Genomic DNA, 18,728 nt, shown 5'->3' on the forward strand with positions numbered 1-18,728 from the left:
AGAGAGGAGTCTGAGTGGGTCTAGGTACAGTAGGTCTTTCCCGATGATTGCTAAGTAATCCTGTTTAGACTGGAAGCCTAGGTTTACCAAAATCAGTTAGGATTAAAAAAAAAAATTAGACTTCTAGACAAGAGCAACTTAAAGGCGCTAAGGAACTGATGACCAGCCTTTTGGAAAGGCTGAGGCCTGGCTGGACATGGCTAGGACAGGAGAAGACAGTCCGGTCAGCACCCTTTGGCTGGACACCGTCTGACTGCATCCTTCTTCCTGTTACTGTGAGGGTGGCTCTTCCTGGCATGACTTACCAGATTGGATTTCTCTCCCTAACATACCCTTGTGTTTTCCCCTACAAGCCGAATGTGTAGTTGAAGGTGACCTTTGCAGAGGGAGAAATACTGGAATACTGTTCTGTGGGCACAAGTCACTACATTCCCCTGCCTTCAGTGTCTAGACGGGAAAAAAAGCTCGGGTGGATACTTAAACACTGTTGGCTTAGAATAGAGTATGCATCATCTAGGTACTCTTTGCGTCACTAATGCCATTTTTAGGAATCTATCCTAAGGAAGTAGTCAGAGATTATGGACAGAAATTGACATGCAAATTGTTTACTGTGTGGTTCTTTTTAAAACCATGAAAACAAAAAGAATCGGGGAAAAAAAGGAAAGGAAATACATGTTATAAATGGTCAGCAGTAGTCATTTGGTAAATTATGGCTTAGATTTTTGATTAAAGTTTATGTAGCCTTTATAAATTATATTTCAAAGAGGGAAGATGTGTAAAACGCTGATGACATAACATCAAGAGTAAAAGCAGGGGCAGAATGTGTAATATGAAAATTTACTTTGTGGAAGTTCACCATTAGTTATCTCATGAGTCGTGGAAAATTTTTACTTTTTTGGGGGTGATTTTTCTGGATTATCTACAGTGAGTATGTGTAATTTTAAGAACATACTAAACAGAAGAAAAGATGAAAAGCACCCATAGTTCTCCCACTTTAAAATTGCTCCTGTAAAGAAAGAGGTGAGTCTTCACCACTTCACTGACCTACTTCATCCCTCCGTGAGAACCACTGTGAACAGTTTGATGAGTTCCTTGATAGACTTTATGTGGATATATTTCTGTTATGTGACTGTCATAATCAGAAAAAAACTGCTGTTCTCAGTGAAAGAAAAATGGGTTCAAGTCATGAGTGTTAAATTAGACATAATGAAAAACCTTCCTGATTTCATTATATTATCCTGGGATTACAGCATATTTCCTTACCCATTCTAAGGCAATGGATTTGGGTAACAGTACACAGTGGAGGAATTGACTTCTCTTACTACATTTTTAGAAAAACTGGATACATGACTTTTCTGGATTAGATGAGGCATGGTTTTTTGAGAAAGCAAGAGAGATGAAGTAAACATAAGGTATCTTTTCACTGCTGGCAACAGAGTAGTGCATGCTGATGGGCCTTCTCAATGTTGACATAGTGGATATGGGACCATATTTACCAAAAATCAAGGCACATGATGTCACAAATCAGTTCAGTTCAGCTCACTCTCAGTCATGTCTGACTCTTCGAGATCCCATGGACTGCAGCACGCCAGGCTTCCCTGTCCATCACCAACTCCCAGAACTTGCTCAAACTCATATGAGTCTGTCGAGTCAGTAATGCCATCCAACCATCTCATCCTCTGTCATCCCCTTCTCCTCCTGCCTTTGATCTTTCCCAGCATCAGGGTCTTTTCCAAGGAGTCAGTTCTTTGCGTCAGGTGGCCAAAGTATTGAAGTTTCAGCTTCAGCATCAGTCCTTCCAATGAATATTCAGGACTAATTTCCTTTAGGATGGACTGGTTGGATCTCCTTGCAGTCCAATGGACTGTCAAGAATCTTCAACACCACAGTTCAAAAGCATCAATTGGTCGGCGTTCAGCCTCCTTTACGGTTCAACTCTCACATCCATACATGGCTACTGGAAAAACCATAGTTTTGACTAGACAGACCTTTGTTGTCACAAATAGAAGTGTTATATTTGTGCTGGAAGTGACTCAGAGTCCTTGAAATTTGGACTGACTCAGAGTATCCAGGAGACAGATACACACACACACATATGTAAATATATAGGTAGTTAGTTTTTTCAAAGACTTTATATTAATCAATATAATTAATGGAGATATAATTCCCTGGAGAAGGGAAAGACTACCCACTCTAGTATTCTGGCCTGGAGAATTCCACGGAGTGTATAGTTCATGAGGTCGCAAAGAGTCGGAGATGACTGAGCGACTTTGACTTTCATATTAATCAAATCATAATATCCACTCTGAGGCGGTGTGCGTACACACCGATGTACATACACACGCACATTCATGTCTCTTCTCACATATAAATTTGCAAGGGGACGTTCAGTATCCCCAAAGAAAACTCTGAAGCGCAAGTGGAAAGCGCCGTCCCAGCCCCGGCCCCCGGTCCTGCTGCTCAGCCCCCGGCCGCACGTCCGCCCCTCCAGCCTCCTGCAGAACCTGTCCTCTCTGGTTCGTGGGAGGCTGTTGTGGGTTAACTCGTGGCCGGCAGCAGCTGGCAGCAGAAGGTGACTGCACTCCGTCGGCAGCGCCGAGGTGCATTTTAATCACCGGGAGCATATGCGTGGCTGGGAAATGTATTTTTGGTGTGCAGCCTACATCTAGTCTAAATGCTAATTATGAGAATAACTTTAGCAAGGCACTTCCGCCCGATTTGACTCAGGAAAAAAAAAAAAGGACGATGGCCTATGCATCTTTCTTAACAGGCAAGTTCACTTTTCTTCCCTAGGGATATTTCAGAAGGGAGGGAAGGCTGGCAGGCAAATTGCTAGGCGATTAGGCTGAAACATCACCGCCAGCTCCCCGAGAGGAACAGTGATGACCCTTGCGCTCGCAGGGTCTTTCTCTGTGGTGGAGAAACGCACTCTCCCTCACAGCAAGGGGACAGGAGAGAGGGAATAAAGGGACCAGTGGGCGTGTAACATTCAAGCCTGAAGGAATTTGGAATTACAGACAGTCTTGTAGAGGAAGAGATTACAAAGCAAAGGAGAATGTCTCGTACCCTCACCCCTCAGAGCTAGTCAGGAGCTGCCGGTCCCGAGATCCGTCGTGAAAACTGCTAAATGGTCACACGCCTTCTCCCACTTGGCAGAATTTGTTGTTGTCCTGTGGGAACCAGACACTGCTGAGGCATGTTAGTATCCCAATCCGAGACTGGGTATAGATTCCTCAGTACCTAGTTGGATGCAGGACGCATAGTTCAGGCTTCAGTAAATTTTGTTGAATGAATGAAAATCCTAATTTACTCTTAACCCGATATTGGTTGACGGTCCCTGGTGAATGATAGTTGGTGAATGTCCCAATGACAGAAGAGGCCAGAGTATCTCAGGCTAGCACAAAAAATAGTATGCTGTGTCTTCTACATAAAAATGCCTGATACCTCAGGATTCCAAAGGCTGTATATTGTTTTACTCACTGCAGTCGTCTCTTTTTGTATTGAAAATTGTAAATACTGATTGTAAATGTATCGAATGGTAAAAGCTGTTAGTCAAACCCATCGGAGCCTTTACTTCTCTATGTACCAAAATTTCCAAGCCTTTGACACTGGCCCTTCGCTTTTAAGTAAAATTGCAACCAGAAGAGTCAGAGATCAGAACAATTTTAGAAGAAGCATGGTATAGTGAAAAGAAACACTTGTGTTTCTGACAGCTTTGCTATCAGAATGCCTAGCTTGAATTTTGACTCCTTCTCTGCCACTTGCTACTTATATGGCCTTGAATTACTTAATCATTGACCTCCCTGGGCCTCAATTTCCCCATCTGTAAAATGGGATCGTATTGAAGATTTAAGAGAGGATCAGCGTGTAGCACCCAGCCCAGTGCCTAGCCTGGACTAAGCGCTCAGCAGGTACTGTTTCAAAAAGCTCGTCCATTGGCCCAAAATGCAGCCATGCTGTGTATCTGGTGGGGAAGGGCCTGACTACAGCTCCCGGGGTGGAATCGTTCAGCACGCATACTTCACTGACAGCCTCAAAGCAGCACAGGAGGAGCCGGGCTCTCAGCCTTTGCTGCTGGCTTTGGTCGAGTCACTGCCCTTCTCTGACCTTAGTTTCATCATCTGAGAAGTAAAGGGACGGGGTGTCCTTCCAGCTGTGAAGTTGTAGGTCCAAATGAAAAACCCTCACCGAGTTGTCTCCCAGTCGCCTGGGTGTTCCTGGAGGGTGCAGATTTGGCCTGGTCTTCCTTCTCTGCAGAGCGCCCAGCATATAAGGTTTCCTCGGTGAATGTGCAAAGAGTGAATTTATGGAACAGCCTAAAACTGGAGATGTATAGTCTTCATCTTCAGCCCGCCAGCTCTAAGCTTGACTTCTAGGATGCTGAGAGCTGCCCTTGGTGATTTTCAGGGTAATACTTCTTGCCACAGGTGAGCCCGTGGGCCAGTGGTTGATGTGTCTGAGGCAGGAAGGGACCTTCGCAGCTCTATGGATTCAGGGTCTTGGTCCTCCTGCCTCTCAAGGGGATGGACAGCAGTTAGATTGGCTGTGTAAAGCCTTTCAGATTTACCACCTCACCTTATGAACGAGGTACCAGATTCAGTGGCTTCTTTTTTTTTAGCAGAAGAAAACCACATCGAAGGGACACAGTGATGGGTTCAAGATCCCACACCAGATCTGGGACATCACTGGGGTTAGAGTGCAGATGTCCTGACTCCCATGCAGGTCTGCAGGCTTGAGTCCTTAGAACCTGAGTGGCGCTTTGTGACCTTCAGCCACGGTGGGCAGGTGGGCTGGACTAGATGCTTCAGACTTGACAGTTCAGCTGGTATCTGTTTACACGTGAGACCGATCGGTAAGTAGGGTCTGAACGTAGGATACCTTGTTCAAAAGAAAGGTGTTCCAATCACTAAACCAAACATCTTCCCAGCTCATTTGTTAACGGTCAAAACTAAAGAGGTGATTTCTATCCGGAAAGAAGCTTTAACTCATTTTTCCCCTCTTTCTCTCTCCCCTTTCTCACCGCAGGTTAACTGCAATGGCTTCACAATCGAAGATGAAGAACTTTCTCATTTGGGATCAGCAATATTTCCTGAGTAGGCTGAGTGTGACTTCATCTTTCCTTTTTACTTATTTAACACTGAATTTTTTTTTTAATTTTCAATAACCTCCCTAACTGCATGTGGCAGACATGAAACTCTGAGTGAATTAAATCCCCTTTTTAATTCTGCCAGATTTCAAAATATTTCCCCTGCATTTAAGGATCTGAAGGTAGTAGTTAAGAGAACAGTTGCTTGTTAAGTCCTGCTAGGTAGAGAGCTGTTATTAAAGAATATTTCAGAGTGTGCATAGAAGGAACAACCCGGGCCCTGCTGAGAAACGTGCTTTTTTGCATAGCTGTGGTTCTGGAAATCTTTGGGTTTCTTTCACTCAAAGGAAAACATTAATTGCCAGGAATTGACTGTAGATGTACGTAGAGACTATATAAGCTTCTTCCCCATCTGTCTTTTTTGAAATAAACCAGTATAGAACCAGTACCTTTTGGAAGGACAGTATGCTAAAGCAGTGAACTAGGGATAAATTTCAAAGACCTATAGGATTTTTCTTAGCCTCAGGAATATACAAGTAATTCCGGAAAGGCCAGTCAGTTGACCAGTGGAGATCGTTATAGCTCTGACTTTAACGTTACAGCTCGGCCAGGCATGGCTTTGCCGTTATCTGTTTAATGGACAGGGTAGTCTCCCAATACCTCAGTGCCAAATATCAAGCCCTGGCTTCACAGATGCAGCAAAGGAGCCCTTCCAGCACCCCCTATCTGAGCCCATCCACGCTGGAGATTAGTGTGGTCTAGAGTGATGTCGCTTAATATAAACTACAGGCACCTCTGCCTGTAGGTTGGAGCAGTCGCCGGAAACCCTTAACACCTGTGCGTTGGCCATGGATGGCACTTGAAGCCTACACGTCTATTGCTGCCTGGCTCTGTGCATCATATGGGTCCAAAAGAGAAAGCTCTTCTCTCCTGAGAAGCTACACAGGGCTTTCTTGATCCAGAGAAACAGTGTATATTACTGTTTCCATGGCCAAAATTGTCTGCGTTTAGAAATTCCGACAGTGAGGGAAGAAATGGTTTCAGGATAGGTTCTTTAGGACTTTTGCCCTTGAGAAAAGGAAGGAGAACTAGAGAAAGGTGACTGGACCTCTTTAGACGGCTTGCATTGACCACTTCAGCCCTGAAATGAGCCCCAGAATGTCTCCTCTTGTATCTGAAAGAGCAAAGGCCAGGCTCAGCGTGGTGGTGTGTGAGGCTTCACCCCAGCGGCTGCCACGAGAACACAGCACCCAGAACATGAGTTAGGTAAGGTCTTCTGCCTTCAAGAGAAAGATAGCCAGCGGCCTATTTTGAGCTCGGTTACTTAATACTTCTTCCCTGGTGGCGCAGAGGTAAAGAATCCACCTGCCAATGCAGGAGTTTGATCCCCGGGTCAGAAAGATCCCCTGGAAAAGGAAATGACAATCCAGTGCATTATTCTTGCCTGGGAAATCCCATGGACAGAGGAGCCCGGTGGCTGCAGTCCATGGGGTCGCAAAGAGTCGGGACACGACTTACGCGACTGAAACAACAACAAGGGTGTTGAGAACAATGTCTGGTGCGTTTGTTTATCACGTTTCCTAGGGCCTGATTCCCTGTGCATGACTCTCCAGGAAGCCAGGTAGGCCAGGAAGTAGGGTGGAGACGACCCTTCCGGCAGACAAGACCGGAAACCCCTGCGTGTCTGGCCCCAGGCCCAGCCACACCCTTCACCATGACTCTTAGTGGCTTCCCCAGACACAGCAAGCTGGAGGACTCCTTCTGCCTCTTGTTTTGTTAATATTCACGGAGCAAACAGGAGAACGGGTTCTGGTCGTGGAAGGTTCAGGCAGGTGACCCTGGCCCCCAGAGCCACTATGCACGTGGATCTGAGTGCCCCTCTGAGTCCCAGTTTCCAGTTTTAATTGGGGGGGGGAAAATTCCTTTTGCTGAGAATCGTATCAACATTGTGATTTCAAAGGCAGCGTTTTCAGAGATCAAGCACTCTTCCCCTGTAGTTTAGAAATTTCTGTTCTCAGAACTTTGACCTTGATAGAACCAGAAAGCTCAAAGCCCTCGCGTAGGCGACTGTCCCCACCGTCCCTTGTAAAGTGGCCCATAAGCAGCAGGAGCGACCAGTGGCCCAATTTTCTGGATGAGGAAATGGAGGTTGCAGAGAGTCAGGCGGGCCCCTCCGGGTCTCTCGGGGGATCCCACACCCTCACTTGGGAAGCCAGCGTCTCCCACGGTGGCGATTTCTCAACATCTGAAGACAGCATGTTAGAAATCATCCTCTGATATAAAACCTGCTTGGCAACGACAGCCCATTTGTCTTGCACAGTGTCCGGTGGAGGAGCAGTTCACTGGGGGTGTTGAGCTTTGAGTCCTGCATCTAACAGGAAGGCATTTGTTATTGTCACTCTTTATTATGTGTTATTATTTTTTGCTTCGTTTTTGGCTTACCTATCACTCTTTTGCATTGCAGATTTCACTTTTCAGTATTGTTCAAATCTAAGATGTTAGATCTTGTTATCATCAATGCATGCAGAACAACCTCTTAAACTCTGATGGCCAGCCCTTAATTGTTTTTTGTGTGTTTTTTTTAATGTCTTGCAAAGATGCAGTTTCCATAACTTAGCAAGTAAGTGGCCAAGGAGTTACTGAACAGTCCATCTGCCTTCCTGAGAATGTTGGGTTTTCTCTTCTGATTGACAGTGTTGCACTGATGAATCATAGTTGTTGCCCCAATGTCATTGTGACCTACAAGGGGACCCTGGCAGAAGTCAGAGCTGTGCAGGAAATCCACCCGGGAGAGGAGGTGAGTGTGTGGCTGAGGGAGGCTGTGGCGGTGGGTACCGTCCTCGGGTCCTCCAGGGTTCAGGATCAGACCTGTGGCGTGGAGTCCACGCTTTCAGCTCCCATTTCATGCTCACCGTGTCCATGTCCACCAAACTGAGCAAGTGTTAGTTGCTCAGTCTGACTCTTGCAATCCCATGGACTGTAGCCTACCAGGCTCCTCTGTCCATGGGATTCTCTACCAAGAATACTGGAGTCGGTTGCCATGCCCTCCTCCAAGGGATCTTCCCCACCCAGGAACTGAACCCACGTCTGTTACATCTCCTGCAATGGCATGCGTGTTCTTTACCACTAGCTCCACCTGGGAAGCTGTGGCCAAGAAAAAAAAAAAACAAGGAAGATGAAATTCGAATAAAGTTCCTCACAAAGATTTACAGAGATTTATAGAGAAACGAGATTGCCGAAATGACCAAGATGAAACCTTCGAGGCTGTGAGTTTCCATTGCCAAATAATGGAGTTTACTTTTGATTCGTGAATTTCTGCCTGTTTTTCTTCCCCCCCAAAGAGGAAAGCAACCAGCAGCAGCTAACGCGTCACAGCTCCAGATGACACATGGCGCGTTCACATCGCACCCCGGGCTCACCTGCACTTGGGCCAGCTCCCTTCCTGGGGATGGAGTTCAGGCGGCCAGAGGTGCACACTGGTGCGTGGGGAGAGGCAGTCTGTGGCCCGGGCCACCACGCGCTTCCCTCCCTAGCCTCGGGGCAGGGGGCGAGCCTGCGCAGTGATTCCCTTCTCCCATCCTGTGCTGTGTGGTTCCACGGCCACCGCGTCAGGCGTCTCCCCTTGAGATTGCTGACCAGCCCTTGCCAGATGTGTGCTGTACGTTCTTAAAATAAATCCTGATGTCCACAGCAAGACACTTGAATTTTTAGGCAATGTAATCCCTTTAAATACATTTCATTTTAAGTAATCTGGGTTGGGAAGATCCCCTGGAGAAGGCAATGGCTACCCACTCCAGTATTCTTGCCTGGAGAATTCCATGGACCCAGGAGCCTGGCTGGGCTACAGTTCTTGGGGTCGCAAAGAGATGGACACGACTGAGCGACCAACACTACTGCTGTTTTTTAAAGTTATATGTCTGGATATTTAGAGTCTTTTCAATATGATGATTAGCGTGGCAAAATGATCAAAGCCTCCATTTCTCGGGATGGGGTTCAATAAGCCACAGCCAAACTGGGACCCCAGGCCCCGTGTACAGATCAGATTTGCCGTCCCGTGTGAAATACATCCTGCAGGGGGCACCCTGTTAGGGAGCAGGGTGTCTCGGTTTCTGAATGTCTCGTGGAGGCTGCCCCAGCGCCTCCTGTTAAAACAGCGGACGCCCGTCAGCCAGAACCCCAGGCCCCAGGCCCCGGCTCGTGGACTGCCCGGAGCACGTTGTCACCTGCCCTGGCTGTGTCTGGACCGCGCGGTGATGCTCAGCGGCCTCTGTCGCCCTCTGCTGGGCCCTCTGTCTGTTGCACCCCGTGCCCATCAGTCATTTGGAAGCGCCGAGGTGGGCTCTGGCCACCGGGCGGGACAGGGCTCCTTCCTGTGGTTTTGCCCTCCTGCTGTCACACGTCAGAAATTCAGCCTCCGCCTTTGGGGGGAAGCTGCTGCTTTGGGGGTGACCTGCCCTTCGAAGTGGAGGAAGCCATTTCCCGGGGTGTCAGATGAGCCACAGGGCCTCTGTTTCTGCGCTCCGGGCTGGGGGGAGCTCGGGGCACCTGTGCGCACCTAGCCTGCACGGGTCCCCCGCCCCAGCCTGCCTGCCTGCCAGCGCCCGAGGTGACTGGCACAGTGACGCTCTGGGACACCCATCTGTTCCGTCAGACGTCTGCCTGATGGTGTGGGACGAGCCGCCAGTGCCATCCCGGGGAGTAGATAATGGGCAGTTAAATGCCAGCCTCCTCCGTATGCTCCAGGTCTCAGTTACAGAGACTGTTGGGAAAAAGCAAGGACAGGATGACTTGAAGAGCCCAAAGGTATGACTTTTCCAGGTTTTCTGACCCGGCTGGGTGAGGCAGCAGCGGGCTGGTGGCTTAGGAGCTGTGTCCTCCTGCACTGACCGGTCCCGGCCTGCTGAGCCGACTTCCTGCTCCATCGCCAGCTGATGGCAGGATACAGGGAAACGTGTGTGTGTGTGTGTGTGTGTGTGTGTCCACATATGTGTGTGCATGCTCCCCTGCTACCCACCCAACAGTGCATGTGAGCCATCCCAGGTTGTAAGATAAAAAAACGCCTAACAAAGGCCAAGAGGACACAGCGCAGGACCCATCCCAAGGCTGATCAGACTCTTCGCCGATGGTGGCCTTTGCTTCTGTACCCGAGACAAGGTCATCTGCTACTGGGCCAGAGCCCAGCTCACTCTCTGCGAGGAAGAAGGCAGGGCTGCTCTGAACCCTCCAACTCACCACTTCAGGGACCCTTTGATTCTGTAAGAGGAGGCGGACACTGGCGGTGGCACTTTGGGAGTTCAGTGTGTTGCAGGGTGAAGAGTATGCTGAGCTGTGGCCCTCCTCACAGTCACCATCAGGAGTGTTTGCAAAGCCAAACAGGGAGGACGCGGTGTGAGCTGGCCTGAAGCAAACAGGCCTTCAGATCCCCTTGGGTTTTTATCGGGCTTCTCTGGTGTCTCAGACAGTAAAGAATCTGCCTGCAATGCAGGAGACCGGTATTCGATCCCTGGGTCCTGGAGAAGGAAATGGCAACCCACTCAATTGTTCCTGCCTAAAGAATTCCATGGACAGGGGAGCCTGGTGGGCAGCAGTTCTTGGGGTTGCAAAGAGTCTGGACATGACTGAGCAAACTAATGCTTTCACTGTTTCACTTTAGGTTTTTACCAGCTACATTGACCTCCTGTACCCAACAGAAGATAGGAATGACCGGTTAAGAGATTCTTATTTCTTCACCTGTGAATGCCAGGAGTGTACCACCAAAGACAAGGTCAGCACCTCCTCCCAGCACAGATGCTGACTCGACTGTCTCTCAGGACCTTTCTGCCAAGCGAGTAACCCTGCCTGAGTTGGGCGTCTCCTCCTGTTGTGTTTTTGAGCCTTTAAACCTGCTTTACTAGCATAGCCCAAGGGGATCCAGTCAGACCAGGTCTCTGTTCCAACTTGATTCTCAGAGCTGATGAAAACATTTCCATCACATTGTACAAATATGAGGAGGATTTGCCAGAATGCAATTTCTTTAAAAGAAACGGCTGCTCCAAAGAGACGGAAGGGAGAAAGATGGGTAGAGTGGTCCACCCACGAGGAGATGGACAGCATTCTCCAGCTTTCCCACCTCTTCACCAGACTTCACAGAATTTTCTTGGACATCACCCAGATTATCTTGTCAGTGCCATCCCTCCATATTCTATTCTCTTCATAGATGTGTGAACAGACATATCTGCTGACAGTAAATATATCAAGGCAGGTGTCCTGCCTCAATAAGGAGCACCTCCAAACTGAATAGTTTTGTCTTTCTGTGAGCAGGTAATGAATACTGAACTTTGCTGAGACCAGCTGCCTGATTCCCTTTCATTCTTATGTAACCTTAGAAGGGACAAGCCTGTACCTCTGTGTGGGAAGATGTGCTATTTGAGAGATTTGCACATCAGGATGGTTTCCGTGGGAAGTAACCTGTGGACATTTCCCTCAGGATAAGGCCAAGGTGGAAATCCGGAAGCTCAACGACCCCCCGAAGCCAGAAACCATCCGCGACATGGTCAGATATGCGCGCAATGTCATTGAGGAGTTCCGGCGAGCCAAGCACTACAAATATATCCTTTGCAACCTTCCCCGTCTTACAGGGGGCATTGGCGAGCTAGGCACCAGAAGCAGGGGAAGGGTGGGTTTCTGAGTATTGAAGGCAGGAGGTTTCCTATCAAAGGATGGCCAGGGTGAAGACTTAACTGGCCGTCCATGACCTGTAGTCAACTACGTCAGTGTTTCGTAATGTTGCCCTCATCTTATTTCTTTTTGTTGGACTAGTTTGCTCAGGAGCTCATCCTGGTGGAAGGCTTTTATTTTCTAGAAGTGGAGAACAGTTCCTTGAAGACCCTCACCAATTGGGTATCTTCCTTTGGGCAAGGCACCTCACTGAGGGTTTTGCTCTGTAACAGGTGGAAACGGGCTTATAGGTAGCAGGCTGTTTGCCCAGGGCACACCGTTCAGCGGGGCATGTCTAGGGTTTTGCCCCAGGTTTGCCAGCACAATCCATATTCTTAACCACTATATTATAGCGTTTTCTTGGGTTACATTTGTACTGAAGAAAGAAAATCAGTGAAAGGAAATGAAAGAAAGGCACTTTTTTTTTTTTTTTTTTCCCCTGAGCGTAAGAAAGAACTTTCCCATGTTGGAGAAAGCTTCCTTAAGAGCTTTAGTGAAAGTTCCCAGCTTGGGTGAGGATTTAGATTTAACCAGAAGATTGAAGATTTTTTTTCATTCTAATCAACATTGTTCACAGCTGAAGGAAGGCTGTGTTCCCTGTGGCTAAAATTCTTTAGTTGTGTTTAACAGCTGAGGTCTTCCGTTTTTCCTAGTTTTTTTTTCCTTCCAGAAAAATATATGAGTCCTTTCACTTGCTTGGTTTTCTGAAATTTACTTTTTCAGAGGGTGTAGAATCGCAGGGACGGGGGACCCTGGTGGGCTGCTGTCTCTGGGGTCGCACAGAGTCGGACACGACTGAAGTGACTTAGCAGCAGCAGCAGCTGGGGGTGGAGTGGACAAAATAGTAACTCCTTGCCCCATTTCTGCGGCCCCACCCGCGCCGCCGCCCTTGGGAAGCCGCCTCACCGAACTGCCAGGCCTGTCGGTTCCTTGACTCCACAGCACCCCCTAGTGAGCTTCTGGAGATCTGCGAGCTCAGCCAGGAGAAGATGAGCTGCGTGTTCGAGGACAGTAACGTGTACATGCTGCACATGATGTACCAGGCCATGGGCGTCTGCTTGTACATGCAGGACTGGGAGGGAGCCCTGCGGTACGGACAGAAAATCATCCAGCCCTACAGGTGATTGCACTGGTTCTTCGCATCAGCGTAGCCCGGAGTAGAATTGGGTGGTTTGGAACGCGTCCGCTGGCCGTTCTCTCTTCACGCGCTCATGTTGGAGCGGGCCAGGAGCAGCTTTCTCTCCTGTCCATGACATCTGCAGGTGCAGGCTCTGGGTGCTTCCCCTGGGCCCAGCCTGAGCCTTGCACCACCTGGAAGAGACACCCAGGGAGGCAGGTTGAGGTGACACCGGGTGGGCGGGGGAGGGCTGGGGCAGGAGCCCTCCGAGGACCCGTCCTGGGTGCTCTGTTCATTGGAGTTAATTTAGACCAGTGTGAAAAAGCCACCAGTTGGTTTCTTTTCCTTGCTGTGCCTTTTGAGTTAAATGGCACTGAGGAATTGGTTAGCGGTGGTCTCGGAAACGCTTTTTTTCCATCTCCTTCTTTTGCTTTTTTTAAAGTGCAGCCTCAGTTTGCACCAGCTTCCCTGGTGGCTCAGATGGTAAAGAATCTGTCTGCAATGTGGGAGAACTGGGTTCATCCCCTGGATTGGGAAGATCCCCTGGAGGAGGGCATGGCAACCCACTCCAGCATTGTTGCCTAGAGAATCCCCAGGACAGAGGAGCCTGGTGGGCTATATATACAGTCCATGGGGTTGCAAAGAGTCGGACACAACTGAGCGACTTTCACTCACTCACTCAGTTTGCAAATGAGGAAACTCTGGGACTGCTGGTTGCAGTTATTTAATATTCTCCCGTAGATTTGATTAAAGTAAGTTGGATTTTAACCTGTAGTAATAATGAATGTTAATCATGGGGAGGTTTCCTGTCGAGAGGGTTAGTAAGCCTTAAAGTGGATGATAGGAGGCAGCTCTGACTAGCTGCCTCAGGGCAGGGCTGACCTAGATCAGATCACCGGGGTGCTTGTTAAACACATTTATGTTAAACTTCACAGAGTCTCTTCAAGACCAAGCGGCTTTGGGTCTCTTGGCATCGCACCTGAAATCTCTTGTGTGTCAGAGGCACCCTGGTGCTTTCGCTTAGCCCTCAGTACTCCTTCAAGTTCTAAGATCGGGGCTGTAACTCTGCGTCTGATCTGAATCTCCACCGCCCACTTGGCCCTCCACTTACCCCACAGTGCCCTGATGAGCCAGCAGGGGGAGCCAGCTCCTAAAATCTGCTCCTGGAAACAGAATTTGATCCTGTGGGGATAATCTCACAGCCTGTCCTTCCTGAGATGGGTGAGGAAGTCCACGCACACGTCCCCCCATGAGATCTGTAGGGGGAGAGAGAACTTGCATGAATCTTGGCCTTGTGCTTGCTCTCCCAGCAGGGCGTGACATGCTCCGCCCTCCCTTAGCTTAGGGGAGCCCTTCTGGGAGGCCCAGCCCTGCCTTCCCTGGGTCACTGTGCCACGCTTAGTGGCTCAGTCATGTCTGACTCTCAGCGACTCCACGGACTGCAGCCCACCAGGCTCCTCTGTCCATGGAATTCTCTAGGCAAGAATACTGGAGTGGGTAGCCTATTCCTTCTCCAGGAGATCTTCCTGACCCAGGAATCCAACCAGGGTCTCTTGCATTGCAGGGAGATTCTTTACCAGCTGAGCTACCAGGGAAGAATTTGATACTGTGGGGATCCCCAGGGATTCCCCAGGCCTGGGAATACAGCTTGAATGTGTCTATGGACTTTGAGGACACAGCAGATAGCACAGACCAGCCTGTAAATAAACACCTCCAGCTCATACCTCCCCATCCCCAAAAGCCTCCTGGGCTGTCTTCCTAGGGGGATGGCTCTTTCCTAGGCAGCCCATCAGTCAGCCTTCGGTTGAAACCAGAAAGAGAAGACCTCCTGTATACAAAGCCCTCTCTTGGGCAATGGAGAAAAGAAGTAGGAGAGCTTATAATGTTGCTAAACCAAATGACATCATAGAGTGTGACAGAAAGCTGAGGTCTTGATTCACTGGTGTGTGTGTATGTTTAAGGATACTGTCTTTTTAACGTGAGGGCATATTCATAAAGAGGGAATTTACCTTTTCTTTTTTTTTTTCTTTTGCTGTGCTGGGTCTTCATTGCAGTGAGCAAGCTTTCTCTGGTTGTGGCATGCGGGTTCTCTAGTTGAGGCACACAAGCTTAGCTGCCCCCAGACATGTGGGATGTTACTTCCCCGACCAGGGATCAAACCTGTGTCCTATGTGTTGGAAGGTAGATTCCTAACCACTGGATCATCAAGGAAGTCCCAGGAATTTATTTTAAAAGATGTTTTCCCCAATGCCCTCAGCAGGCGCACCTAAAACAAAAATCTGAGGCCAGGATTGAATGTTGTGTTTATTCATGTCTTTATGTAGGCTCTCCCCTGTAGGTTTTATGTGGTTTTTCAGAAGCACACAAACTGCGTTTTAAAAGGAAGTGCATCCACAATGAGTAGGCAGGGTTGAACCATCCACGTCCCCCACCCAGCACCTGCCAGGGCCTGGCGGAGCCTGGTGGCTGGGACAGTGGCCGTCAGCTGGGCAGCCGCGGGCTCCCCATGTCGGGCCTGTGGACTCCCCGCGGCCGTTACAAGGCGGCCTGTTGTCTTCTCTTCCAGTAAGCACTACCCTCTGTACTCCCTCAACGTGGCCTCCATGTGGCTGAAGCTAGGAAGGCTGTACATGGGCCTGGAGAAGAAAGCTGCTGGGGAGAGAGCCCTGAAGAAGGTGCGTGTGTGATGCAAGGCGGGGCTGCCCAGTGCCCTGCACGCCCCTTTCCTGCGGGACTGACAGAGTCACGGAGAGTGACCAGCCCTTAGCCACCCTCCGGCCGTAGGAGTGGGCAAAGGTGGGTTTGCAGGCGGCAGGGGACGAAGTCATTACGCCTTTGGCATCTTTGCGTCCTGACCCTCCTGTTGAAAAAGGTATGTCCACATTGTGCTACAGGCTCACGGCTGTGGAGAAGCGGGTACTGCCCCTGTCCCCTGGGAAGCCATGGCAGTGCTAAATATGACCATGCTAAGAGGCCAGCATTATTAAAATGTCTTTTCTGGTTCACTCTAACAGATAAAAAGAAAAGAAAAAAAAAAAAAGGAAGGCCAAGGATAGGTCAGAAGACTGTGGTGAAGGAATTCTCTGCATTTCTGCTCTTCAGGGTTTATAGATTCATGATGCTTAATTGTGGTGAAGTCAAGGCATTTGGGTCTGGAGAGGCCCTCAGTGTGGGAATTATGCTGTTGCAGTTTTTAAGATGAACTTAACAATCATTGACAGTGCTCATTGAGTACGGTTACATGCCAGGACCTTCACGTGGGTTTTTTCTTTTAATCCTCAAAAAAAATGAGATAGGCTTTCCCAGTGAACAAATTGAGATTCAAGCAGGTTAAGTAATTTGTTGAGGGTACCTGGTGAGGTTCTCATTCAAACTGGGGTCTTTCTGAGTTGAAAGCTTCAAGTCCACCCACTCAGGCTGGGACTAACACACGGGGAGACCCAAGACCTGGGCGTGGTGTCTGCCCGCTGCCCTGTGCCCAGTGGGTGAGGGTGCCGGGCCGTGCCCCTTACCTTACAGAAGCAGTCACCATCCGGAGCATTGCTTCTCATTGCTCTTTCTATGGCTGTCAATAGCTGATGAAATACAGTCTTTGGGAGAGTCGTTATTTATGGAGAAGGCAGAAGTTGATCAACTATAACCTTTGGGACAGTCTCTTTGTACCACTAAGAGAAACACCTTTGTAAAAGTTGCGGTCGTGGACCAGGCCTGGATGCCAAACCCTCCAGATTCCCCAAACCTCCCCGGTACACTATACGGGAAGAAGGAGTTTGGTCCCATATGGGGGAAGGAAGTGCCAGGGCCGACCCAGCCTGGGCGTGGGAGTTAAAGATCAAATATTCTGTTTTTGAACCACGGAATTGGTTTTTCTAAGATGATGTTTATTGCCTCATTGAGGTTGGAAGAATATTAACCAGTTAGGTCTCAGTTGCAGAGTAAGTACACTAATTGCAGATCCCTGAAGGATGGAGTGGATCTGAGGAACACGAGTCCTGACATGAATGCAGGGGGTGAGGAGAGACATTTAAATCAGGTGATTCCTGAAGGCTTGCACTCCTGTTGGTTTGAGATCTAGGAAGAGAATAGTAGAACAGAAAGGAAGGCCGGTCAACAGCCACAAGCCATCAAAAATTCCCTGTTTGAGGGAATGGGAATGATTTAAGTTTTTCTATCTGTGAGTAATACTTTTGAACACAGAAGAGCAGGATAAATTATTATGGATTACATGAGATATATAATTCCTATATGCCAGGCACTGTTCTAAACACTTGATGTGTATCAACAACTCTGAGAGGGATGTATTGCTCCTGTTTTGTTATTACAAATAGATGAGGAAACTGAGGCACAGAGTAGTTAAGTAAATTGCCCAAGGTCACACAGCTAGGAAGGATGGAGCCACTACAAACTCTCTCATTTGAAAGAAACCTTATTAAATATATTCTCTCTGAATTCCTCATATGAAACTTGTGCCTATTTTTAAGTTTTTAAAGAATATATAAAAAGACGTAAGCATACACTTTTCGAAAGGGAAAAATGATTTAGTCATGTCTTACACATTAGTAATGTAAACTAAAATCAGAAAGGTTTGTCCCTAAATCATTTCTCTATCATTTCTTCAGATACTGAAGAATGTTTTCCTCGACAGTAGAGACTGGGTGACTAGTTAGATATGAAACAATCTTATCTTTTTCCTTTCTTAAAAGGAAAAAAAAAAAAGCTAGACTGGAGGAGAACACAGGCTCTGAAAGCCACTTTGTATCCTGCACCTTCAAACAGAGAAGTCAGGCCTGAATTAAAGTCAGCCTAGGGGAGGGAGGGGGGCTGGCTTCAAACTCTCAACCCCTGTTCCTCTCTCTCCTAGGCCATCGCCATCATGGAAGTAGCTCATGGCAAAGACCATCCGTACATTTCTGAGATCAAACAGGAAATTGAGAGCCACTGAAACTATGCTGACATTTTAGTTTTTATTTAAATCCTAGTGCAGAAACCTTCAAGGATTTGACTATTTCAAATCATTCACGTCACGCCAGCATTTCTGTAAACTCGCTGAATGAAATCATGACTTGCACTTAAACCTTACACGTGGCTTACTTGGACATGGGTCTTACTCTTTGACCTAAAATATCAAATTCATTTTTGAATGCTTTTTGTTTCCCCTAAGACATCATGGCATGGTTTCATATATTGTACTTTGGACAGATTGTGTTTAAAACTGTATTTTTCCCTTCATGACTACTGTAATGTTCTAGACAAACATGAATGATGAAAGAGAATAAAAAAGATAATAGTAGTTGAAGTTTGTGTTTTCCTCTGTTGGGTGAAAGTCACTCAGTCATGTTTGATTCTTTGCCACCCCATGGACTGTAGCCCACCAGGCTCCTCTGTGGGATTCTCCAGGCAAGAATACTGGAATGGGTTGCCATTCCTTCCACCAGGCGATCTTCCCAACCAAGAGATCGAGCCCAGGTCTCCCACATTTCAGGCAGATTCTCTACCATCTGAGTAACGAAGGAAGCTGCCTCTGTTGGTTGGGGGAACATGAGAGACATCACTAGATGGACAAAGGTGCATCTAGTCAAAGCTATGGTTTTTTCCAGTAGTCATGTACAGATGTTAGAGTTGGACCATAAAGAAGGCTGAGCACTGAAAAATTGATGCTTTTGAACTGTGATGCTGGAGAAGACTCTTGAACGTCCCTTGGACAGCAAGGAGATCAAACCAGTCAATCCCAAAGGAAATCAACCCTGAATGTTCATTGGGAAGACTAATGCTGAAGCTGAAGCTCCAATACTTTGGCCACCTGCTGCAAAGAGCTGACTCATTGGAAAA

At 48.0% G+C, this 18,728-nt stretch overlaps 1 protein-coding gene across 1 annotated transcript in view; it reads left to right on the top strand.

Annotated features, from left to right (window-relative positions):
• The window catches only part of SMYD2 (SET and MYND domain containing 2), a 51,162-nt gene extending 32,973 nt beyond the window's left edge, over positions 1-18,189 (top strand). Inside the window, exons 6-12 of the mRNA XM_043485145.1 lie at positions 5,026-5,093; positions 7,781-7,883; positions 10,740-10,850; positions 11,553-11,673; positions 12,728-12,902; positions 15,466-15,574; positions 17,761-18,189. Of these exons, the coding sequence (XP_043341080.1) occupies positions 5,026-5,093; positions 7,781-7,883; positions 10,740-10,850; positions 11,553-11,673; positions 12,728-12,902; positions 15,466-15,574; positions 17,761-17,841 (768 nt within the window). The 3' untranslated portion in view covers positions 17,842-18,189. The remainder of the gene's footprint in view (positions 1-5,025; positions 5,094-7,780; positions 7,884-10,739; positions 10,851-11,552; positions 11,674-12,727; positions 12,903-15,465; positions 15,575-17,760) is intronic.
• Positions 18,190-18,728: the final 539 nt, after the last annotated feature.

Source organism: Cervus canadensis, chromosome 13 (genome assembly GCF_019320065.1).
Source record: "Cervus canadensis isolate Bull #8, Minnesota chromosome 13, ASM1932006v1, whole genome shotgun sequence".
NCBI lineage: Eukaryota > Metazoa > Chordata > Mammalia > Artiodactyla > Cervidae > Cervus > Cervus canadensis.